Source organism: Natrix helvetica, assembly GCF_964273705.1.
Source record: "Natrix helvetica genome assembly, chromosome: 1".
Classification (NCBI taxonomy): Eukaryota; Metazoa; Chordata; class Lepidosauria; order Squamata; family Natricidae; genus Natrix; species Natrix helvetica.
Genome location: NC_138548.1, coordinates 21,025,141 through 21,045,403, shown reverse-complemented (window position 1 = coordinate 21,045,403; position 20,263 = coordinate 21,025,141). Strand labels below are relative to the sequence as shown.

Here is a 20,263-nt window from a genome sequence, read left to right as displayed (position 1 = left end):
AGTGTTGGGAGCATTCAGAACTTCTAGAGGCAAGTTGTTCCATTGATTAATTGTTCTAACTGTCAGAAATTTCTCCTCAGTTCTAGGTTGCTTCTCTCCTTAATTAGTTTCTACCCATTGCTTCTTATTCTGCCCTCAGGTGCTTTGGAGAATAGCTTGACTCCCTCTTCTTTGGGGCAGCCCCTGAGATATTGGAACACTGCTATCATGTCTCCTCTAATCCTTCTTTTCATTAAACTAGACATACCCAATTCCAGAAACCATTCCTCTTAGGTGCAAAATTCGCGGCCAAAGTAGCATTTACATCAGCAATCAGAACAATAATATGACCTTTTTTTTCTCACTATTGCCCTTAATATTAATACCATATGACCTGCTGAACAAAATAATTAATATTGTCGCATACTTTACTTGTTTGCTTTATGCTTTTTTTTAATTCAACAAAACAATGCAATTTCAGGGGATGCATGTTTTGTGTTATTTTATGTCATAGTTCATTAACTGCACACTTTTTCTTATCCATAATCCTGGTATGATGCATTTGTCTGAAATCAGTGGGGATAACAGAATCACAGATTTGGAAGGTATAGTCCAACCTCTGCTCAACCACACTCTCAACAAATTGGCTGCAGACACTTGGCAACTTTGCTACCAGATGAGATCCAGTCCCATTTATCTAGCAATCTATCTAATTTGGAATTTTTACTTGGATTGCGTAAATTCTCCAGAAGGATTCTGGTAGTGCATTTCCTCATTAACCAAGTTTATTCAGAGGTTTCATGAGCTGTAGCTGCCTTCATTAGATGCATTGAGTGGCTTAGACTGAAGTAGGATTTGCACTTGGATGAGCTGCTAAATTAGACAAGTGCTGGATTGAATCTAGATTCTGTTGCAGAATCCTAATTTTAAATTTAGACGTGCAACAATTTGTTTAAGGACACAAAATTGAAGACATATAGTCAGATTTCCAATAGTCAATATCCCTTTTTCTTCTCCCACTCCATTTCAATCCTAATCCTAACTCTTAGGCTTTGAAGAGAATCGTGAGAGCATTCCTGGGGGGGGGGGGGTGTCTTTTTTTCCAGTCAGAAAATGAGGACACCTAATAAAATCCTAATCATATACATGGAGCATTGAGACTGACCCTTGAGTTCAAGAATTGATTATGTGACCCCAAACAACACTGCTGACACACAAAGCAGATCTTCACTGTACTTAAGCAATGCTGCCATAAGCGTACAATTTTGTAAAATAAGTCATTTCTAAACCATTCAATCAATTCTAAAATAAGTCTAAGAGCAATAATACTAATTCAAAAGCTAGAGATAAAAGTGCAGCAACCGAATCACAAACCATGGGGAACAGAAACTATGGTGTCTGGGATTCAAATTAAAACAGGTTTCTTTATACCGTAATACTTACAATAGTTGGTAATTACATTCTTACTTTTTTATGTTGGCAGCCATATACATTATTTCAATCAGGTGTCTATACCCCACAGGCTGCATGTGGCCCTGGATAACTACCAGCCTCACAAGATTGTAAACTTTTAACTATATTTTGTGATTTATATACATTAACTATATTCTATATTTTATATGTGGCACATGCCAATTCCTCTCCACCCAGTGTGGCCCAGGTAAACCAAAAGGTTGGATCCCTATGCTTTAAATAAACGTATACAAATATGCATATAAACTTTGTGGAATTGGTGGTATATGAATCTTCCAAACAGATAAATTTGCACTCTTCCAAATAGAAAAATGCACACAAACACACACATATGCAAATACAAATGAATGCACACGAACACACTATGTCTACAACTAGGCATATCCTTCCATATTCCATTAATATTTTTCTGCTCTACTTTTCCAAATAAAACCCAATGATCAATAATTAAACAACCCAAAACAACCTAAAACTGTTAGGTAAATTAGGTAAGAGAAAGAAGGACTAGGGGAGACATGATAGCACTGTTCCAATATCTCAGGGGTTGCCACAAAGAAGAGGGAGTCAAACTATTCTCCAAGGCACCTGAGGGTAGAACAAGAAGCAATGGGTGGAAATTAATCAAGGAGAGAAGCAACTTAGAACTGAGGAGAAATTTCCTGACAGTTAGAACAATTAATCAGTGGAACAGCTTGCCTCCAGAAGTTGTGAATGCCCCAACACTGGAAGTCTTTAAGAAGATGTTGGATAGCCATCTGTCTGAAACGGTATAGGGTTTCCTGCCTAGGCAGGGGGTTGGACTAGAAGACCTCCAAGGTCCCTTCCAACTCTAGTATTGTATTGTATTGTATTGTATTGTATTGTAAATTAGCGTCAAGTGTGCATGCATACACACAAATATATGTAGATATATAATTAGCAGCATTTCTTATACAATACCAGTTTTTAACAACATTATAAGGAAATAGAGTTAACCCTGGAAATAGTTATTAATTGGTAATCAACAACCATCCAGAATGTGAGCATTTGCCCATTCGAAATCCAAATTCTGCTTGTCCAAAAAAAGCCAAATTAAAAAGCGACTATCCCTATCGCAAAGGGTTAAATGCAAATATGCAAGTGTCAAAAAATGCTCAGCAGGGAAATGACTGGCTTGAACTCCTCCACCTCCATCCTGCGTTTATTGTTATCTCCGTGCCTGACGGCTGAGCGACGTCTTTGCACGCTGCACTTTGAGGACACTCCCTTAAAGAAAGAGTTGGCGGGCGGGGGGGGGGGGAAGAGCAGGAGAGGGAGGTGTCTCTGCTGGTGACGCTCCTCGCCTGTTGCTGTCAGTTGTACAGTGAAGGCAAAGGCGATGCACCTAATAAAGTCAACAGGAAAGAGAATCAGCCAGCCAGTCCCCACAGTGTGATTGCAGATAGCGGTTGTAGGCAAAGCTCAGGTCTCTCCTCTCCAAATCCCGGGCCTTTCGACTGAGATAAGGAGTAGCTCCAGACCCGTGGATTCTGCGCCACACCTGCACATCTGAAGGCCGATCTGGCACCCATCAGGGGTGCCGTGGAGCACAGCTCAGGGCTACGTGCTGAAGAGCAGTTGCACACACGCGCACACACACAAAGACACCCTGCCAACACCGCGCTCCTGCTTGGCTAGCAGCCTCCAACCTGCCTCGCTCTCCAGCGCCTTGATCGGAGGTCCCTGCAGCCCGAAATGCAGCATTTCAGCAGGATCCGGACTTTTATGCTGGAGCTGGACGCCGGACGCGGTCCCGGAGTCGCCTACCGGGGAGGAGAGCTGCTCTCCGGGCGGGTGGTGTTGGATGTGGCCAAAGGACTAAAAGTGAGAGCTTTGGCGGTCTGCGCGCGAGGCTTGGCTGCTACCCACTGGCTGGAGAGCAAGAGTTTCGGCATGAACACGGTCTACAGCGACTACACTGCCTACGAGACCTACCTGCGAAGACGGCAGCACCTGATTAGAGGTGAGAGGGTCTTTTTCTCTCCCCCCCCCCCCCCCCCCCGTTTTCCTCCCCGTGCTGACTCTCTGGCTTGCCTGGGCAAGGTAGAAATACAGCATTGTCTTTGCAGCTTCATGATCTTGTCTCTTTGGTCCACTCCCACCATTTGGGGAGTGGGTCCAAGTCAAGACATGGAATGTGCCCCTAAAGCACCCTTTATCTAAGCAGGCGACTATTCTGCTAACTAAAACAGAACTTAATAATTAATAGCAATTTAACCATTTCCCCATCTGCCCAATCCCTGACCCACCCCAAAAGAAACAACCCCTGCCTTTTAACATAAAATGGGTGTCAAGACTTATTGCAGTATTCCCAAAACTGGAAAGGTTTCTGTTCTCGGGGGTTTCCCCCCCCCCAAAAGACTGGGTGAAGAGGGCCCCATTAATGTCCAAGTTTGCACTTCCTTTTGTTTATGGTTAAGCATGTTAAGCACTTTGCTAGGGAAAAGAAATGTTGCTTCATAACTGGTGCATTTCAGGAAATCATTTGTCAGATGTCAGCTAAACACAAAAACCAGGTTTCCAAGATACCGCATGGGCTTGAGAAGAGCTGACATTTAAATGTCTGAAAGATTATTGTGAAAGTTAGTGCGGGCAGATCTTGTCAGTTTTTCAGTGTGATTTGTGTGGGGGCTGTTTTGATCTTGTTGCATTGACACTGTTGTTTTTCTTTAACTACTTTAGGTTTGGGCTGGAAGAGTAGCATGTAGAAATAGGAAGGAAAGGAGGGAGGGAGGGAGAGTTTCTGGCCGAAGCAGTGCAGAGGCAAGAATACCATTGGGATAATTAATTACTTCTTGCCATGATGCCAACAGGCTGCTACACAGGAGTGGCAGCAATTCTTCGTATTTAATGAGGACTACAAACAAGCAGAGAATTTGTAGACAGCTGGGTTCGCTAATGTGCTGGAAGCGCAACAGGGCTTTGAAACACCCATGTGCATGCTGGAAAGTGCCTTGGCGCAACTGGTTTGTCATTTTTGCTGATGAATACTAAAACATTCATTGTTCTTTGCTCCCAAAGTAGTCAAAATAGCTGCAGACTAAATAGTTATATTCTATGCTTTAATGGTGGTTGAGTAGCAAAGGAATCACCATCTTTCGCATTTCATTTAAAATATTTGTATCTTGGGATCCCACCCATTGACTGAAGCAACTGGTGAAAACATAAAAAGGCTTTGCAAGATTTTTCAACCATAAGAGCCAAGAGAAGTGGAAGAAGAAGAAAAGAAAGAGAGAAATGCAAGGAAAAGGGGAAGTGAAAGGGCTTTCTTTTGTTTGAAAATGTAGCAGACCTTTAACTTTACCAGTGTTGTTTCTGTTTAAATCCCGAGAGAAAGGATTCTGTATTTCTCTCCTCATTTCTATGAGAAAGTCAAATAAAAATGCATAATGATGAAAAATACGACTTGGATCGTTCCAGAGTTCTGCGTTCTTCTGAGGCAAGAAATTCTGTCCTTTTTACACACTTCCAGGCTCCAAGCCAGTGCATGGCTGGCTGGGAAATTCTGGGAGTTGACATCCATACATTTTCACGCAGCCTAGGTTGGGAAACACTGTTGTAGACAGTGGCACTATAAGCAGCAGAAAATGGCATCCATACCCCTCTATATTCAGAGAGAATATGCCACATGACACTTCTTAGGATACCCATAGAAGCGACTTTTTCAAAGGCTTCTAATAAGCCTCTAGCAAGTTGAAACACTTAAAAATTAAATGAATTCTCCTTTGCTGGATTTCTCTGCTGTGTTCTTTGCTTTGGTAAATAAATGGAAGTTCCATGTTCAGAAGGGAGCTGAGATGAAATACATTCAATTGAATAACAGCAGCCAAAAATGGCAATTGCCTTCCGTTTTCTGTTTGTAGACTTCCTGAAGACATCTTGCTGGTCTAGAGATGGACTTGATCTGAGCTCAGCATAGCTCTTGTTTTCTTCTTAGGGTGGCTTAAGACCCTAAGCACTCTTAACAAGCAAGGGAATTTACACAAGGATTGATTGCCCCAGGTTTTGTACACAAAGCGTAACAGATAAAATGCAAGATGAATGCAAGTTCTGTTTTGGTGGAAAAAGGCCACACCTTATCTGTTTATGTTCAGTATACAACCTGGTTTGCCAAACAATGAACAATCAATGAAATAACTGTCCAATCATTGTAAACGACAGGGTATATATTTATGTTTATACTTATTATTCATAAATTTGTATCACAAAGTACAACATGATTGAGTCTTAAAACAGCAATAATAATAACAACGTACATTCAAATGAAATGTAAATCACATTCTGCAAGAAAGATTGAGGGGGGGGGAACAAGTCTTTATTTTAACATTTAAACACTATTAATGTCTGCTGCAAAGACATGTCCCATCATAGAAAAGATTCTGTCTGTAGTTTTTGCCCTCCATAGCAGATGCAAAGTTGGAGATTTAATTAGAGAAGGAACCTAATAGTCGTAGAGTGGCCGAACAAGTCTCCTGAAATTGCTGCATTCAAAAATCCCACAATTTTGGAAAAGAATTTTAGGAATCTTTAGGAACAGCTTGAAGCCAGAGAGAGAACAGCTTCTGATTCAGCACGCCTCCATAGTGTTTGCAGAATCTCCTGGTGCATTTCTTATTTTCCTTAGTTATCATTATCAGAAATCTTCCTGGAACCCAGGATACCCAGCCTGGAGCTATTTGCACAAGGATGTGTAAACATAAAAAGCTTTTTCTGAGATTTGACTAGGAGCAATTAACTAGCTTGGTAAACAACACCCCTCCTTAGGCAATTCAGATCTTGCCTCAGTTTATGAGTCAGCAAGCCAGGAGCATCCAGGAGCTCATGATGGCTAACCTTATTTTCTATCAAAACAGCTGATTGATCTGCCTACTTTATATATTGGCAATGCAACTCATGTAGAAACATGCCTTACCTAGTTTCGCTGCCTACAATCCTTTAGCTGGAGGTCAGGTAGGGAGAGCTAGGCCTAATTTTTTGCATACAAATCAATGGTTCGGTCACTATGACTTCTTGTGTCTTATAAATTCAGCCAAGTGGTCCATCTAATCCACTCAGGACCAGGCAATCTTTTGGGGCCCATTTAGAATATTAAAAACATTCCCAAAATGGCTGTTGTGGGAGATTACTTTATTCATAAAATGGCTGCCACAATACACGCAAAAACAGTCACAAAGCCTTCATTTGCTGTGAAGCTAACTAATCCTAATATACTGTTTTGTACACGCTGATATTGCATGGAATTCAAGTATATTTCTGAAAAGAAACACAACGGTAAAGATTAGTGGTTCGCCTGTGCAAATATTAACCTTCTATTAATTTGTTTTAGTTCATCAAATCATTGTAAAATTTTGGATGGACAGAGCGTTAGGGTAGAACATAGAATCATAGGGCGGGAAGGGACCTGTGAGATCTTCTAGTCCAACCCTCTGCTCAAAGCAGAAGACCTTATAGCATCTTAGTCAAATAGTTGTCCAGTTTATTTTGAAAACCTCCAGTGATGAAGCACCCACAACTCCATCACTAGAGGTGTCCAACAGATTTCTGATTTCTAATCACTAGTCTACTAGTGATTCCAGAACAAGAATTCAGGATTCAGCTTCAGGATATCCCTTCATGGATGTCATCATAATCATCATCTCCAGGGAAGTTTTGAAGGGCCTAAAAGTGATCTGCAACAGGACTGAATTTCTATCCCAACGCAAACTGGCTGGAAATTTAGCTTTAATCCAATACATTTAAAGGATGTACTACATTTCTATGTTTATAAAATAGAAGATACTGCTTTCAAGCATTAAATTCTAGAGGGGTAGCCAACCTTGGTTGTTTTAGCCATCAAGGGGGAATTAAAGCAACTCTGTAGTTTTAATCTGGCAAAACATTCTCATTAAACAGCCTTTGAATCGCTGTTAACGTTTGAGGTACCATAAGGAAGAATGCCTATAGACCTAAGAGTGGGAGAGAAGAAAGATATTATACTACTTACTAAAAGGGGGTCCTTGCTCTGTGGAATTTGTGCTCAACTTGGATCCATTTACGAATCTATTTTATAAGCGCGTCCTCAGTTGGATTCCTGCATTGTGAGATTCTGTTCATTACACATGAAATGATTGGCTGGATGATCTATCAATGTTGAAGAAAAGTACAATGTATGAAAGTCCATAAGAGCATAAGAGACTACAGGATCATTAATTCATTCCCAGAATTGTTTTGCTTACTTATGATTATTTATTTCTGGGCCATTAAATATAACCCAACCAAAAAAAGAAAAAGAAAACCTCATGCAAAATGCACTTGTTATTCCCCCTGGTCCCCATATGATGGCAGTGTATGCCAAAAGTTGCAAGACATTTCTTTTTCTCTGGCATGACCATGTCTTATGAGCAAAATATGGGTGTTTTTATGCTCATCAAGTGACTGCTTTGCCAGACTGCTTGTAATATTTCCTGGTATTCAGAAACCTCTATGTCCTTAAGGTTGTTTACTTCTGAATACCAGATGTCCAAGATGAGAAGATTGTTGCCTTCCCTTTTTTATTATTAAAGTTCTATAAAATATGAAAAACAGACAAAAAATATGAAGAAGGAAAAAAAATAGGGGAAGGGAAGGAACAAAGAAAAATGGAAAGAAATAAAGCAAGAGTAACGTCCGACTTTCTTTGACACAAATATAAAATAAATTAACTTTTTGATCTAAAATTCAATAATACCCAGTATTTCTATAATCATAAACATTTCTAATTTTCAAATCACAAATTTAATGCTGTATTTCTTTTGATCTTTATCAAAACATTTTAAATGGTTTCCACCTAGAAATAAAGTTATAGAAGATGTTTTCTTTAATCAAAGTAGTCAATTTTGCCATCTCAGCCAGTTCCTTTAACTTCATCTATTTTTCCATTGTGGGAATCTTTCCATCTCTGGGAATACAAAAGTCTCGTTGCAGTTTTCATATATATATAAACAGTCCCATATTTATTTCTTCAACTACTTCTCCCTCAAATGTAAAACCTCTGGTTTCAGTTGTACATTTTAAATAAGAATTATCTGAGTTAAAGCACATATTTGACCCCAATAACTCGTAGCCTTCTTATATGTCCATTCAAGGGGATAAAGCTCTCGGAATGTTACTTTCTCTTTTTCCTTTGTAATCCTCCACTGGCAATTTTTGAGTTCTTCTTCCACATAGGAGCTAAGCAGGAGGAAATCTCTAGTATTCTTGTCACCCCTTTCTATTACAATTCTACACACTGCTTTTAAGTTGCAGGTTTCTCCTTAGCCCAGGTGAGCCTGCCAACGTTTTGAAGAGAGAGAGAGATTGTACCATTCTGCATTTGATCTTTTAGCAGGAAGAAATGTATAGGAACAATAGTGCCAAATTTCCAAAAAGTAATGATGATTTTTACCCAAAATCTATACCTCTGTGCCTCCCAGATTCAGAGCTAGGTTTGATACTGGACCTTGCAAGAAAATAAAATTTCCTTCCTTGGATCAGGCAGCCTTTCTATTTTCCCCTTTGGATTTCCCAAACTAATGCTGGAAAACTCATGGATGCATGCTCGGGAGGGGGGGGTGTTGTGTTGGAAGGAAAGGCTGCAAAAACCAGTGATGGAAAAAAAGGTGTATTCAGCCTTTTTCTACAGGGATCAGAGTCCAATTCTTCCCCAGCCAACTAAGGTCTTTATCAGAGAATGACAGAAGTGACGTTTGTCGGGGAACTAGATTAAGTCAGTTCTGGAATGGAAAGGCAGCTAAAGGGGAATTTCCAGAGTTAATTCTCCTGGAAAGAAAACGAAGTATCCCTAAAGGTTTGCGTATTGGTTCAGCCTCAGGGCAAGATAGGGCAATGCAGTTGCACTTTCGGTTGACTGAAATAGAAATTCTAGTCGGATCTGGTCTGGAGAGCATCCACCTTAATTATAGAAAGATGCGGAGGAAAACAGGGCGCGGGCATTTAAGGGGAATACCAACGGGGGTGTGGTGGTGATAATGGTGGTGGTGGGAGACAGGTCCCAAATCCAGGAGCACAGTAGCATTTAATTTAGCCTGACTAGGTGGCTCAGTGGCGAAGACACGGAGCTTGTCGATCAGAAAGGTCGTCAGTTCGGCGGTTCGAATCCCTAGTATAGGTCTTCCCGCGTGAGCAGGGGGTTGAACTAGATGACCTCCAAGTTCCCTTCCAACTCAGTTACTGTTACTTAAGTGAACCTTCCTTCCAGATCCTAGGATAGATGCATTGTGCGAGGCGGAAGAAGGCGGAAAGTCACAACAATAAGCAACCTACAGTAGTGTTGTTGTTTTTTTGACTTGGAGCTATTTCAATTCTCCTTGGATTTCCTAAATTGCAAGGCATTTTAAAAAAAATTCTGGCCGGTTTACCAAGCTAACCCTTGCCCAGTGGAGGAAAGTTGACCTCTCTGGAAATTTCTCCCCCAGCCACCCTCGTTTGCAAACTTGAGAGCCAAGCGAAGGGAGTCAAACAGGCAGCCGAGCAGCCCCGTCGGCCAACTTTCAAAGCCGGGAGTGCCTGCTTGCTAACTTGTTTTTCCAAAGGGCTCCTCTCGCCCCCCCCTCCCGAGGCCAACCTTCCAACCCCTCGGATTGGCCTCTGGGTTGCCGGGGGCGTGGCTGCGGAGGGGCGGCTGGAGCATTTAAAGGGGCCGTGCTCCCTGGAGAGCCCAAAGCGCGACTTGCGCACCGTTTGACCGCACGTCGAGCTTTCCTCCCTCCCGAGCTTCAGTGTTATTTTCCCCCTCATCTTCCTCTTCCTCTCAGCCATGCTCTTCGATCGGCTGAAGCGCTTCTCCATCGTGCTGGACTGTCCGGAGCTGGCCTCTCCGCCGGTCTTCAGCTCGGGCGAGAGCGTGACCGGCCGCGTCGTGCTGGAGCTATCCGGCGAGGCGCGCTTGGGCTCCCTCGACATCCAAGCCGAGGGCTGCGCCAAGGTCCACTGGACCGAGTCCCGCAGCGCCGGCTCCAGCACCGCCTACACGCAGAGCTACGGCGACCAGGTGGACTTCCTCAACTACCGGGAGACCCTCCTCGCCCCGCCAGGTAGAGACGGAGCGCAACTCCGCGGACTCGGGTGCGGGTGCGGGGTTGCTCTGAGCTGGGACAGAACGGACCCCGATCCCAGCCTCTCCGGGCTCCTTCATCTGAACTTGTCGATCAGAAAATTCGGAGGTTCGAATCCCTACTATAGGGATTCTCCTGCGTGAGCAGGGGGGTTGGACTAGATGACCTCCAAGGTCCCTTCCAACTCTTGTTTACCGTTACTCTCTCGGGGAAGCGCGTCACGTCTACCAGCTTCGGGCTCCTTGCAAGAAAGAAGGAACCGGGCAGGGCTGGACTTGGCTGACCGCTCCGAGGCGGCTTCTTTTGGAGCAAACGGGCTCGGTCTGATGGGGAAGGCGAATTTGCCCGAGAGACCTTTATTTTATTTTAATTTAAAAAACCCTCCCCTCCTTGGGTTTCTCCGATTTTTGCGCAGCTGCCCTCTGCAACAATTCCTCCGGCGGGGCCGGTTGCCCGAGCTCCGTGCCGGACGGGAGTGGATGCAACTGGTAAATTTCGATCAGCCAGTTCCCTTCTGGGAAACCGCGCATTATATCATGGGGGGGGGGGGGACCAAGAGAAGAGGAAGGACGCAATGCCTGCCCAGAGACATGACCTGCACTGAGGGTGCTCAACCAACCTCATTGTACATATGTTGTGCGTTGACAATAAAGAATGATTATTGTTATGCACTGCTCTCTTGAGTAGTGAGTGGAGGCAAGTGAAACGCGAGGTTCCCAAATGCCTCTTGTAAGCCAGTAGGAATTCGGTATAGCTTCGACCGGTTCCATTGACCGGTATAGCAAGATATTTCCCTTGGGTGTAATGATGTGGAAAGCAGGAGGATAATTTTATTGTGGAAAAAATGTATAAACCAGCCTTGCTCTGTAATCTCTTCGATGACTTGAGGCTTTGTTTGTCTTTAAAAAAAAACACCCTTGTGGTTAATGTTACCTGAATTGTTCTTGGTTGCCTTTCTTCAGGTTCCTATCTCTTGGATGTGCACATGTGTGTCTAATTTCACCTAAGTTCTGTTGGTTTGCTATTGCATAAAAGCTTGGCAGAACTTTATGCAAATAATAATAATAATAATAATAATAATAATTGAAAAGGGCTTTTGTTCTTTCTTCTGTTCCCTAACAGACAATGGAGATGTCACGGTCCTTCAGGCAGGAAGGCATGAGTTTCCCTTCACTTTCCAGCTCCCGGGGTAAGTCCTTGTCTTTTCCAGACACATGGTGGGTTCATAATAATGACTATTTTAGGCATTTTCTAGCTGGAGCAGTTGACACTGGCCTTGTTCTTAGTCACAATATTTCTTTTTCCCGAAACAGGACCTTGGCCACCTCCTTTGAAGGCAAGCATGGCAGTGTCCGCTACTGGGTGAAGGCCAAATTACACCGGCCTTGGTCTTCCGTCAAACGAGCCAAGAAGGAGTTCACAGTCATTGAACCCATTGATATCAACACACCAGCCTTATTGGTAAGCTGAGATAGGATGTCACAGTCATTCCAGATTATTCTCAGAAAGCTGGCCTGGTTCACACTAGCAATTTACAATTGATAAAAAGATTATATTGGTTAGGAGATAGTTGGATTGCAGATAGTGCCATATAGTTTTGTCATGCATACAACAGTGGTTTGCAGCTGCCTTTTTCCAGGCTATTGTTAAAGTTTTCCTGCCTTGGTACAGCCTTGGAATTCTCTGAAGATACCTAATCAGGCCTTATCTAGTCTCATAAACCAGTCAAGATCAATCTTACTCTCCTTAAGAACTACAGCTGCTTAACGGCCTTGCACAGTTTATTGCCAGCTGTTCTATTCTTGTGTCCAAAGTATTAGGTTATAGTTGTGTAAAACGTATTGCTTAAACACCACAAAGTGTAAGTGTTTTTTATCAGGGCAATCTGGTCTACCCAACTATGCATACTGCTTCCGCTTTCGCCTTTCAGCCCCAGTCCAGAAGCCCTCGCAGGCAGTTGCTTTCACGACAAATCATTTTTGTGTTAGATTCATATTTACTGACAAAGAAATAAAGGGAGATTGGTGTAGATCTATTTCAAGCTATTTAGCTCTTGTCAGCTAGCCATACCCCTTTGGGATTCAAACCCGGGTGTTCTGGTGTTAAATATAAATTTAACACCAGAAATTAATTCAGTAGCATTAAATTCATGCTACTTAACTGAGATCTCTCATTTATCAAAACCATCCCCATCATGTTGGCCTCTTATGATTCTCTGCAATATCCTGGTGAGATGTTGAGAACGAATGGTGACAATATGAACAAACGGAAGTCTTTTAAAGATTTCTATCATAGGAGGGCGAAGCTTATTGCCATGCTTTTATTGAATATCACAATCCTGCCTTCCCTAACTTAGAGCTGTCTAGTATTTGCAGCCTTAGCACATTTGTCAAGTATCTTTGAGCTGTTTATCTCAGCACCATGGTTTGTATCTCCTAATACCATGGTTGGTAGCTCCTAGGCAACCCAATCATAAGCTTGTCTAATTCATGCAGAAGGACAAGCAAACTCTAATCATTTGTCACACCGTGGTTCATTTATTTTTATACTTCTGAGGATCTGGAAACAGAGATTTATCCAGCACCCAAAGAAAATCTTAAAAAACCCCACCCTTTACCCTCCAAGTGCTTTGTTAGAAGGAATCTTCTATTGTGTGTGAAACTTTCCTCTTCCACATTTGATTTTTGAAAAGAAAAGAAACTCCGGATTCTCCTTTTCCTGCTGCTAATGTGTTTCTCTCCTTTTCACTTTTCCCAACAGACTCCCCAGGCTGGTGCCAAAGAAAAGCTGGCGCGAGCGTGGTACTGTAACCGTGGCCAGGTTTCGGTTTCAGCCAAAATTGATCGGAAAGGCTACACACCAGGTGATCTTTTAGGCAATGGTTTAGGAAGGGGCTTCAATGTGGGATCGTTCGTCTTTTCATCTTTACCCCAGATGTGTGCCCAACATTCAGAATTTTGGGGAATGGCTCGTTTTTACACAGCTGCAGTCACCCAAATGCCAAAGCTGGCATGGGGATTTGAAAGTGACCTGCAACCCTAGGGGTGGTTAGTGGCTTGATGGTACTCCCTCCACTTTTTAAAAATCTAGTCCTGTTTTTAACTTCTTTTCCCCATCTGTGTCTCTTGTATATGGTTTTATTTACTAGTGGATAAACCGGCATATTTATTTATAGGGGGAAAATGTCCAGACCAAACGTAATTTCTAATGTTAGATTTTCCCCCTTATCAGAGGGAGCCCCCTTGTGGAATACTGTGAAGCCGTTACCATGGCAACTCCACTGCGCTGTACAGTAGAAGCCATTTTACGGCAGTAGAGTAGAAGCCATTTTAAGGCACAACGAGCTGTATCTTAACAGAACACACACATCCCAAGGAGTGTTAGGGGTGTCTTACTCCCACAGTATTTTTTTCCCAAGAGTAAGTCATCTGTGTACCAAGTTTGGTTGAAATTGCTCGAGGCATTCCAGAGTTATGCTGGAACACACACACACACACACACACACACACACACACACAAACACACACAAACACACACACACAGCCAGATGATAGATAGATAGATGATAGATAGATAAATAGATGATAGATAGATAGATAGATAGATAGATAGATAGATGATAGATAGATAGATAAATAATTTGTATGCAAGCTTTTATTATTTTTAGAAATAACCCAATACACCTTCCTCCTCCTAATTTTCCCCACAATTCTGTGAGGAGAGAGAGAGAGAGTGACTGGCGCAGTGTTACCCAGCTGGCTATCATGGCTAAAGTGGGACTTAAATTCATGGTCTCCCAGCTTCTAGCCTGGTGCCCTAATCACTGGACCAAATTGGGTCTCTTTCTTTCTTTTTATTTGTAAACCACCCAAAGTCACTCAGGTGAGACGGGAAGTGTATAAATTTGATAACTATGTAAATCACGAACATAGCATTAGCTAAAATGTTCTCAAAGTTCCCTCATGAAGAACTAGGCCATCAACATTCTTGAGGAGAGGGGTAGGGAGAAGCAGTGCTGTTGCCATCAAACATATGCATGCCCTTGTAAAAATTTCACAAAGACCAGCAAAAGGTTAGAGAAAAAGTTTAAAAGAGCAGGCGAGTTACCGCAGTGGATTCCTTCCTAATACCTAATACCTCTCTTCCATTCCCTTTGCAGGTGAGGTCATCCCCATCTTTGCTGAAATTGACAACTGCACCAACCGTTCCATCGTACCAAAAGCTGCCATCATCCAGACACAGACATTCATTGCCCGAGGCACTAAAAAACAGAAGAAATGTGTGGTGGCAAGCATTGCGGGAGACTCCATTATATCAGGGACGAGAGAAGTGTGGCACGGCCGTGCGCTCAAGATCCCACCAGTTGGACCCTCCATCCTGCAGTGTCGCATCATCCATGTCGAATATGCACTGAAGGTGAGGTGAAGAAGGGCATCCATGTAAAGATAACAGAGTTTAGAGATTTGAGATTGTTTGGTGGATTAACCCTCTGTATCCCAGAAAAATCTCATTGTTTACTCATCCATTCCTCTTCTTAAAGGAGCTCAGGCTATTCATAGAAACGAACTGTTTCAAAGTTTTAATCTGGTACTTAAAACAGCAGCCAAAGTTGATCGTTCACAAGCTGGATAGAATCAGTGAAATTAAGAAAAATAAGAATGGTTGAAATCTGTTTTGGTGAAATATTCTTTTTTCACCTAAACAAGTCTTGAAACCAGGAGACTTATGAGATCTAATCCTGCCTTAGGCACAAAGCCATCTGATTTTGGGCCAATCTTTGTTTCTCAATCCAGGAAAAAGGCAAAGGCAAACCATTTCCCCCCCCAAAAAAAAATGTGGCCAAGAAAACTGCATGGACTTGTTCACGTAATCTCCAGAAGTCAAACTGACTTGAAGGGACATATCTAACTGAGGTTTCTCCTATCTCAGACCAGGGGAGTCCAGTCATGGCCACTTTAGGACTTGCAGCATGGCTGTCTGGGGTTGAAGTCTACACGTCTTAAAGTGGTCAGGTTTGGACACCCCTAATCTAGGCTACTTTTAGGGCGATAAAAAGAGCTTCCCTGGGGAGAATACTCCAGTCTTTGCCAGCCCCACAATCAGTTGCCTTTTACTGTATGCAAATATGCATTTGTTTGCATTGTCCCACTTTGGAAAAATAGAAGCTAAGCATACTCACTCAGACTCATAGGATTTGGTTTCTCCCCCTGCTCCCACAATCTTTCTCACTGCCCTTTTCCCCTGTTGCAATTTGAATCCTATTTAAGGTATAGTGCCCAGAACTCAAAAAAATGTTTCATGTCTTCACTTAATGCTAAACAAAAAGGGGCGCAGTAGCTCAGTGGCTAAGACCCTGAGCTTGTCGATCAGAAAGGTCGGCAGTTTGGCGGTTCAAATCCCTAGCGCCGCATAACGGAGTGAGCTCCCGTTACTTGTCCCAGCTTCTGCCTAGCAGTTCGAAAGCATGTAAAAATGCAGGTAGAAAAACAGGGACCACCTTTGGTGGGAAGATCACAGCGTTCTGGACACCTTCGGCGTTTGGTCATGCCGCCCACATGACCACAGAGATGTCTTCAGACAGCGCTTGCTCTTCAGCTTTGAAACGGAGATGAGCACCGCCCCCTAGAGTCAGGAACGACTAGCACATATGTGCGAGGGGAACCTTTACCTTCTGCAAAGCATGCAAAATGAAATGCCGTCTTAGCTTTTGAGATGTACAGTAGAACAAAGAAGCCTGGACTTGCTTTATTTAGGGAAAACTGGAAATGCTGGATGAGATAGAGTATCTTTCCCCCCCCCTCTTTTCCCTAAAAGCTAATGTTGGGCTTTTTTTTTATTATTATCGACAGGTCTGTGTTGACATCCCAGGGACTTCCAAGCTGCTCCTGGAGTTGCCACTAGTGATAGGCACAATTCCTTTGCATCCATTCGGTAGCCGCACTTCCAGCATCAGCAGCCAGTACAGCCTCAATATGGATTGGCTACCGTTGGGGATCTCTGAACGCCCGGAGGGTAAGCAGCTTAAGGTTAAAGCCAAGAGTGAAACAAATTGGGAGATCTAGGGGTTGAAAGCCTACGGAGATTCTCAATCATCCAGGTCATGGTGGTCCCAAAGGTGCTTTTTCCAAAAGGCAACTGGACTTTCTGGGGGGGGGGGATTTCTCCTTTGAAAATGCTTTACTTCTCATCCGAGAAGCTTCGTCCGTTCTAATCAAGGGTAGGCTTCAAGAATTTTAGCAAGAGGTTCTCTGCTCGATGGCTGGGTGGGTGTGGTCATGGTAGGCGTGGCCTAGTCAGCTTCCTGCGCCATTGCGGGGCATTTTTGCCCTACCTGGGCTCCGGAGGCTTTACTCAAGCCTCTGGGAGGGCGAAAATGGCCTCCCCAGGCTCCGGAGGCCCTTTGGAGGCCATAAATGGGACTGTTTCCGGCCTTCCCAAACTTCCTGTAAGCCCATTTTTTGCCCTCCCTGAGCTTACGCGTGCGCCCTGCATTTACCTGCATCCAAAACGGGCCGCGTGGGGACTCTTGGGAGGGGAGGAGTGGGCAGGGTCAGCCAGGAGTGGGATTTGGGAGTTCTCCGAACTGCGCAGAATCTTAGCTAGAGGTTCTCCCAAACCCCTGAGAAACCCCAGCAGCCCATCCCTGGTTCTAATTCAGCTAGAACTGAAGAAGCTCCTTGCACGAGACACGAAACTTTTTCAAAAGAAAAAAAGAAACAATGTCCAGTTGCATTTTGGCAAAAGCATCTTTGGGACTGAGTGATTGAAATAGGCAAGGAAGATGGTTCTCTTGTGGGTGGTCCTGAATTTGTAGCACCTCTACTGTGAAGGCCTGCCTCAAGTACAATTCCAAGAATTGTGCTTTTGTAAAAACAAAACAAAACACACAGATTTCTTTGGAGTTACTGATTGTATTTTGCTTGTTCTAAAATATTAAAGTTTGTCATGGCTTATGGAGGGTGGGGGGAAGGGAAGTTAAAGGCAGGTGGATGGATTCCTGAGGTGTGTGCCTTTAGGACACTGAAGCTTTCTCAGGGTAGCAAGTTGCAACCTTCTGTAATTCTAAGAGCTGACCCAGATACCATCTTTCTTGGGACGGTGAAAAGCAACACAATTTCATTTGCACGAATCCACTCAAGTCGGAGTTAAGGGCCTTAGTTTGGGTTCATGTACTCTGCTAAGCTATGACAAACTTTCTCCTTAGATAATATTTGGGATAATTTATGCAAGAACAAGTGAGGTCCTGCTGGTTGCATCATCTAGATCAGGGGTCTCCAACCTTGGCAACTTTAAGACTTGTGGACTTCAACTTCCAGAGTTCCTCAGCTGAAATCATGTTAAGAGGCACTCAGGTTAATATACTGTGTTTCTCCTTAGCTCCTCCAGAGTACTCTTCTGTAGTGTCTGGTGAAGAAACCATCGAGAACCTGTCCCCTCCTTCTCAGGATGAGTGTCCTGCCTTACTTGAAGGACCTTTCTTTGCCTACATCCAAGAATTTCGTTTCCGACCACCTCCTCTCTACTCTGAGGTGAGCATGGGAGAGTGGTGCACAACATTGTTTTGCTGGCAAAGTTATTTTATTAATTTATTGTGTATTCTTCTCATTCACATCCAAACAAGTCTTTCAAGGGAGGATTTACAGTCACAGACCTTATCTGGCTTGGGGAGCTGCCAGGCCGATATTTGCAAAACTTGCCAAGGAATCTCAGAGTCACGAACCAATGAAACAAACTAATTGTCTCCTGCAAACTCCATTCCCCTTTCGCTCCTCTTTTACTTTCCTCTGGGAGGGGCCATTCATCATCCACTTGTGGCCTTACTCCCACGTCGACCCCTGTTCTTTAGCTGTTCCCTTCGTCTGGCAACTCTGTGCATGCGCACACTGGGAACAGGCTCCAGCTGTTCGTCTGCCTCACTGATGTCTGACTCTGAAGGCAGCTGATAACTGGCATACGTCTCTGGCCCCCTCTCTGCCTCTGATGCAGAGCCCTCATCAGAGCCTTCCCCAGACTCCAGGACTGGCCCATGTTCCTCCCCAACCTCCTCACTGTCTGAATCTGCTGCGGGCCACAACACTTGCTAGTCAATGTGTTTTGTCAATCAATTTTTCATGGAGGAGCTATTGGTAACTTTCCTCTTGTCTTGTTCTCCTTGAAATCTAGGTGGACCCTAACCCTCCCTCTGACAACAGCATCCGTCCACGTTGCATGACCTGCTGAAGAAAGCCACTGCCTGACTTGAGATCAAAGGAAATCCTTTCATAAGAGAGATTACCGCAGTGGAAGCTCAACGGTGGGGTGAAGAAGAAGACTTTGCCCCAGGAGAAATGTGGGGTGCCCATTCTTAGTCGGTGCTCTGCACAGAAAGCCTTCATTGGACTCTCTCCGCAACCGAGCGAGCTAGATCGGCATTGGTGATGAAGAGCGAGAAGGGAGCTCTTCCCCAGCGCATAAAGTGGTGACTGTTGAGGATCAGCACAAAAGCATTTTGAACTCTAGACCGATCTACTGTGCTTTCCTTGGGTGCATTTCACTATATCCTTCCTACACCTACAGAGGGGGTGGTTTACTCTATGTACAGTGAAGCTGCAGAAGGAACCCACTCACCCTGAGAATCTGAGAAGATGCTTCTGCTCCATTGCCTAGAATTCCTTCAATGTCTTTTGGACGGAAGTTGGCTAAAAGACGTCCTGCCTTATGACACTGTGCCGCTATTAACACTTCTGACATTTTTTTGGATTACCCAGCTGGGTTTCACTTTTAATTTCATCCATCCAGCAGACGCATATGGGAATGGTCAGGGGCTGAGTGGAGAAGAGTCTCCAGTCTAAAAATGGTTGAGAAGGACAGAAGGGGTGCACACCTTTTTCTCCCTTACATCAGGGGGGTGACTTGTTTTTGATTAATGCAACAGAATTGCCGTTGTACTATCAGGGAATAGGATTGATGTGGTTGTAACAGGTGGTTGATTTTGCAATTTCATTTAGAGTGGGTCTAAATTCTCAAAACGAAGCCTTTGAGTTACAGAATTTAGAGGGGGGAAAAACCCTTTGGAATGTTGGTTGTACGAATTCAGCAGAAATGGAGAATAGAAATGGGTGGTATGAAAAGTTATTGGGAGCATGCTTTCCCCCCATTTCAAAATGGGTCTTAATTAGACTCCCAAGAGGAGTAGGGGGGAGTGAATTCCCCCTCCCTCAAATGCATTCCGAATGCTTCTAAGCATGTAAGCATCCTGCTTCTGCCCCCATGTGGGGCTGGTGGCCTTGTTTTTGTACCTCTTTTCTGTTACTGTATACTCTGGTTTGATACTGACATAAAACCTATTTCTAGGTTCGCATTTTATAATCGTGGCTGCCTTTAACTGTTTGAAAGCAATGTGTGTTTCTCAGAATTCCTAGTTTTGTACGAGGTTTGCAATTAAATTAATCCAACTTTTTAATCGCTGGAATCTTCCTTCCTTTTCTTTCATTCAAACCGTCTTAACCCACTTAGCTTTCACCCGTGTCCAAGTCGAAAGTTGCCAGAAAGTTTATAGGACATGCTTCAGATTGCTAACTGAATCTAATAAATGGAACTGCTGGGTCTAATTCAGGAGGTCGGGAGTCTGTGTCTCATGCCCTCCTCCAAACACCACCGAGATCACAAAGCCAAAATGCTACCATAAATGGACAACCTTGTGACATATTGATGCTCTCTTTCTTTCTCTCCAGAGATAAGGG

General features: G+C 43.5%; 2 protein-coding genes across 3 annotated transcripts in view; both read left to right on the top strand.

The window, feature by feature from the left end:
- Positions 1 to 2,257, top strand: part of IL12RB1 (interleukin 12 receptor subunit beta 1) — a 59,470-nt gene extending 57,213 nt beyond the window's left edge. Inside the window, exon 16 of the mRNA XM_081936952.1 lies at positions 2,158 to 2,257. The gene's annotated coding sequence lies outside the window, so the exon portion shown is untranslated. The remainder of the gene's footprint in view (positions 1 to 2,157) is intronic.
- A 538-nt stretch (positions 2,258 to 2,795) lies between these two features.
- On the top strand, positions 2,796 to 19,983 carry ARRDC2 (arrestin domain containing 2). 2 transcript variants are annotated; one of them, XM_081936954.1, is made up of 8 exons: positions 2,796 to 3,433; positions 11,664 to 11,730; positions 11,855 to 12,002; positions 13,302 to 13,404; positions 14,701 to 14,957; positions 16,391 to 16,553; positions 17,919 to 18,070; positions 18,705 to 19,983. In XM_081936954.1, exons 1-8 carry the CDS (start codon positions 3,166 to 3,168, stop codon positions 18,759 to 18,761), a joined length of 1,215 nt encoding a protein of 404 aa, XP_081793080.1. In that variant the 5' UTR covers positions 2,796 to 3,165; the 3' UTR covers positions 18,762 to 19,983. The 2 variants fall into 2 exon arrangements, with proteins under 2 accessions (XP_081793080.1, XP_081793079.1); XM_081936953.1 differs by lacking the exon at positions 2,796 to 3,433 and adding an exon at positions 10,128 to 10,520.
- Positions 19,984 to 20,263: the final 280 nt, after the last annotated feature.

Bases quoted from the DNA above. Each gene is read 5' to 3' on its own strand.
- ARRDC2 (XM_081936953.1), top strand. From the start codon at position 10,244: ATGCTCTTCGATCGGCTGAAGCGCTTCTCCATCGTGCTGGACTGTCCG. The intron at 10,521-11,663 runs GTAGAGACGGAG...GTTCCCTAACAG, and splicing joins GACCCTCCTCGCCCCGCCAG to ACAATGGAGATGTCACGGTC. The intron at 11,731-11,854 runs GTAAGTCCTTGT...TTCCCGAAACAG, and splicing joins TTCACTTTCCAGCTCCCGGG to GACCTTGGCCACCTCCTTTG.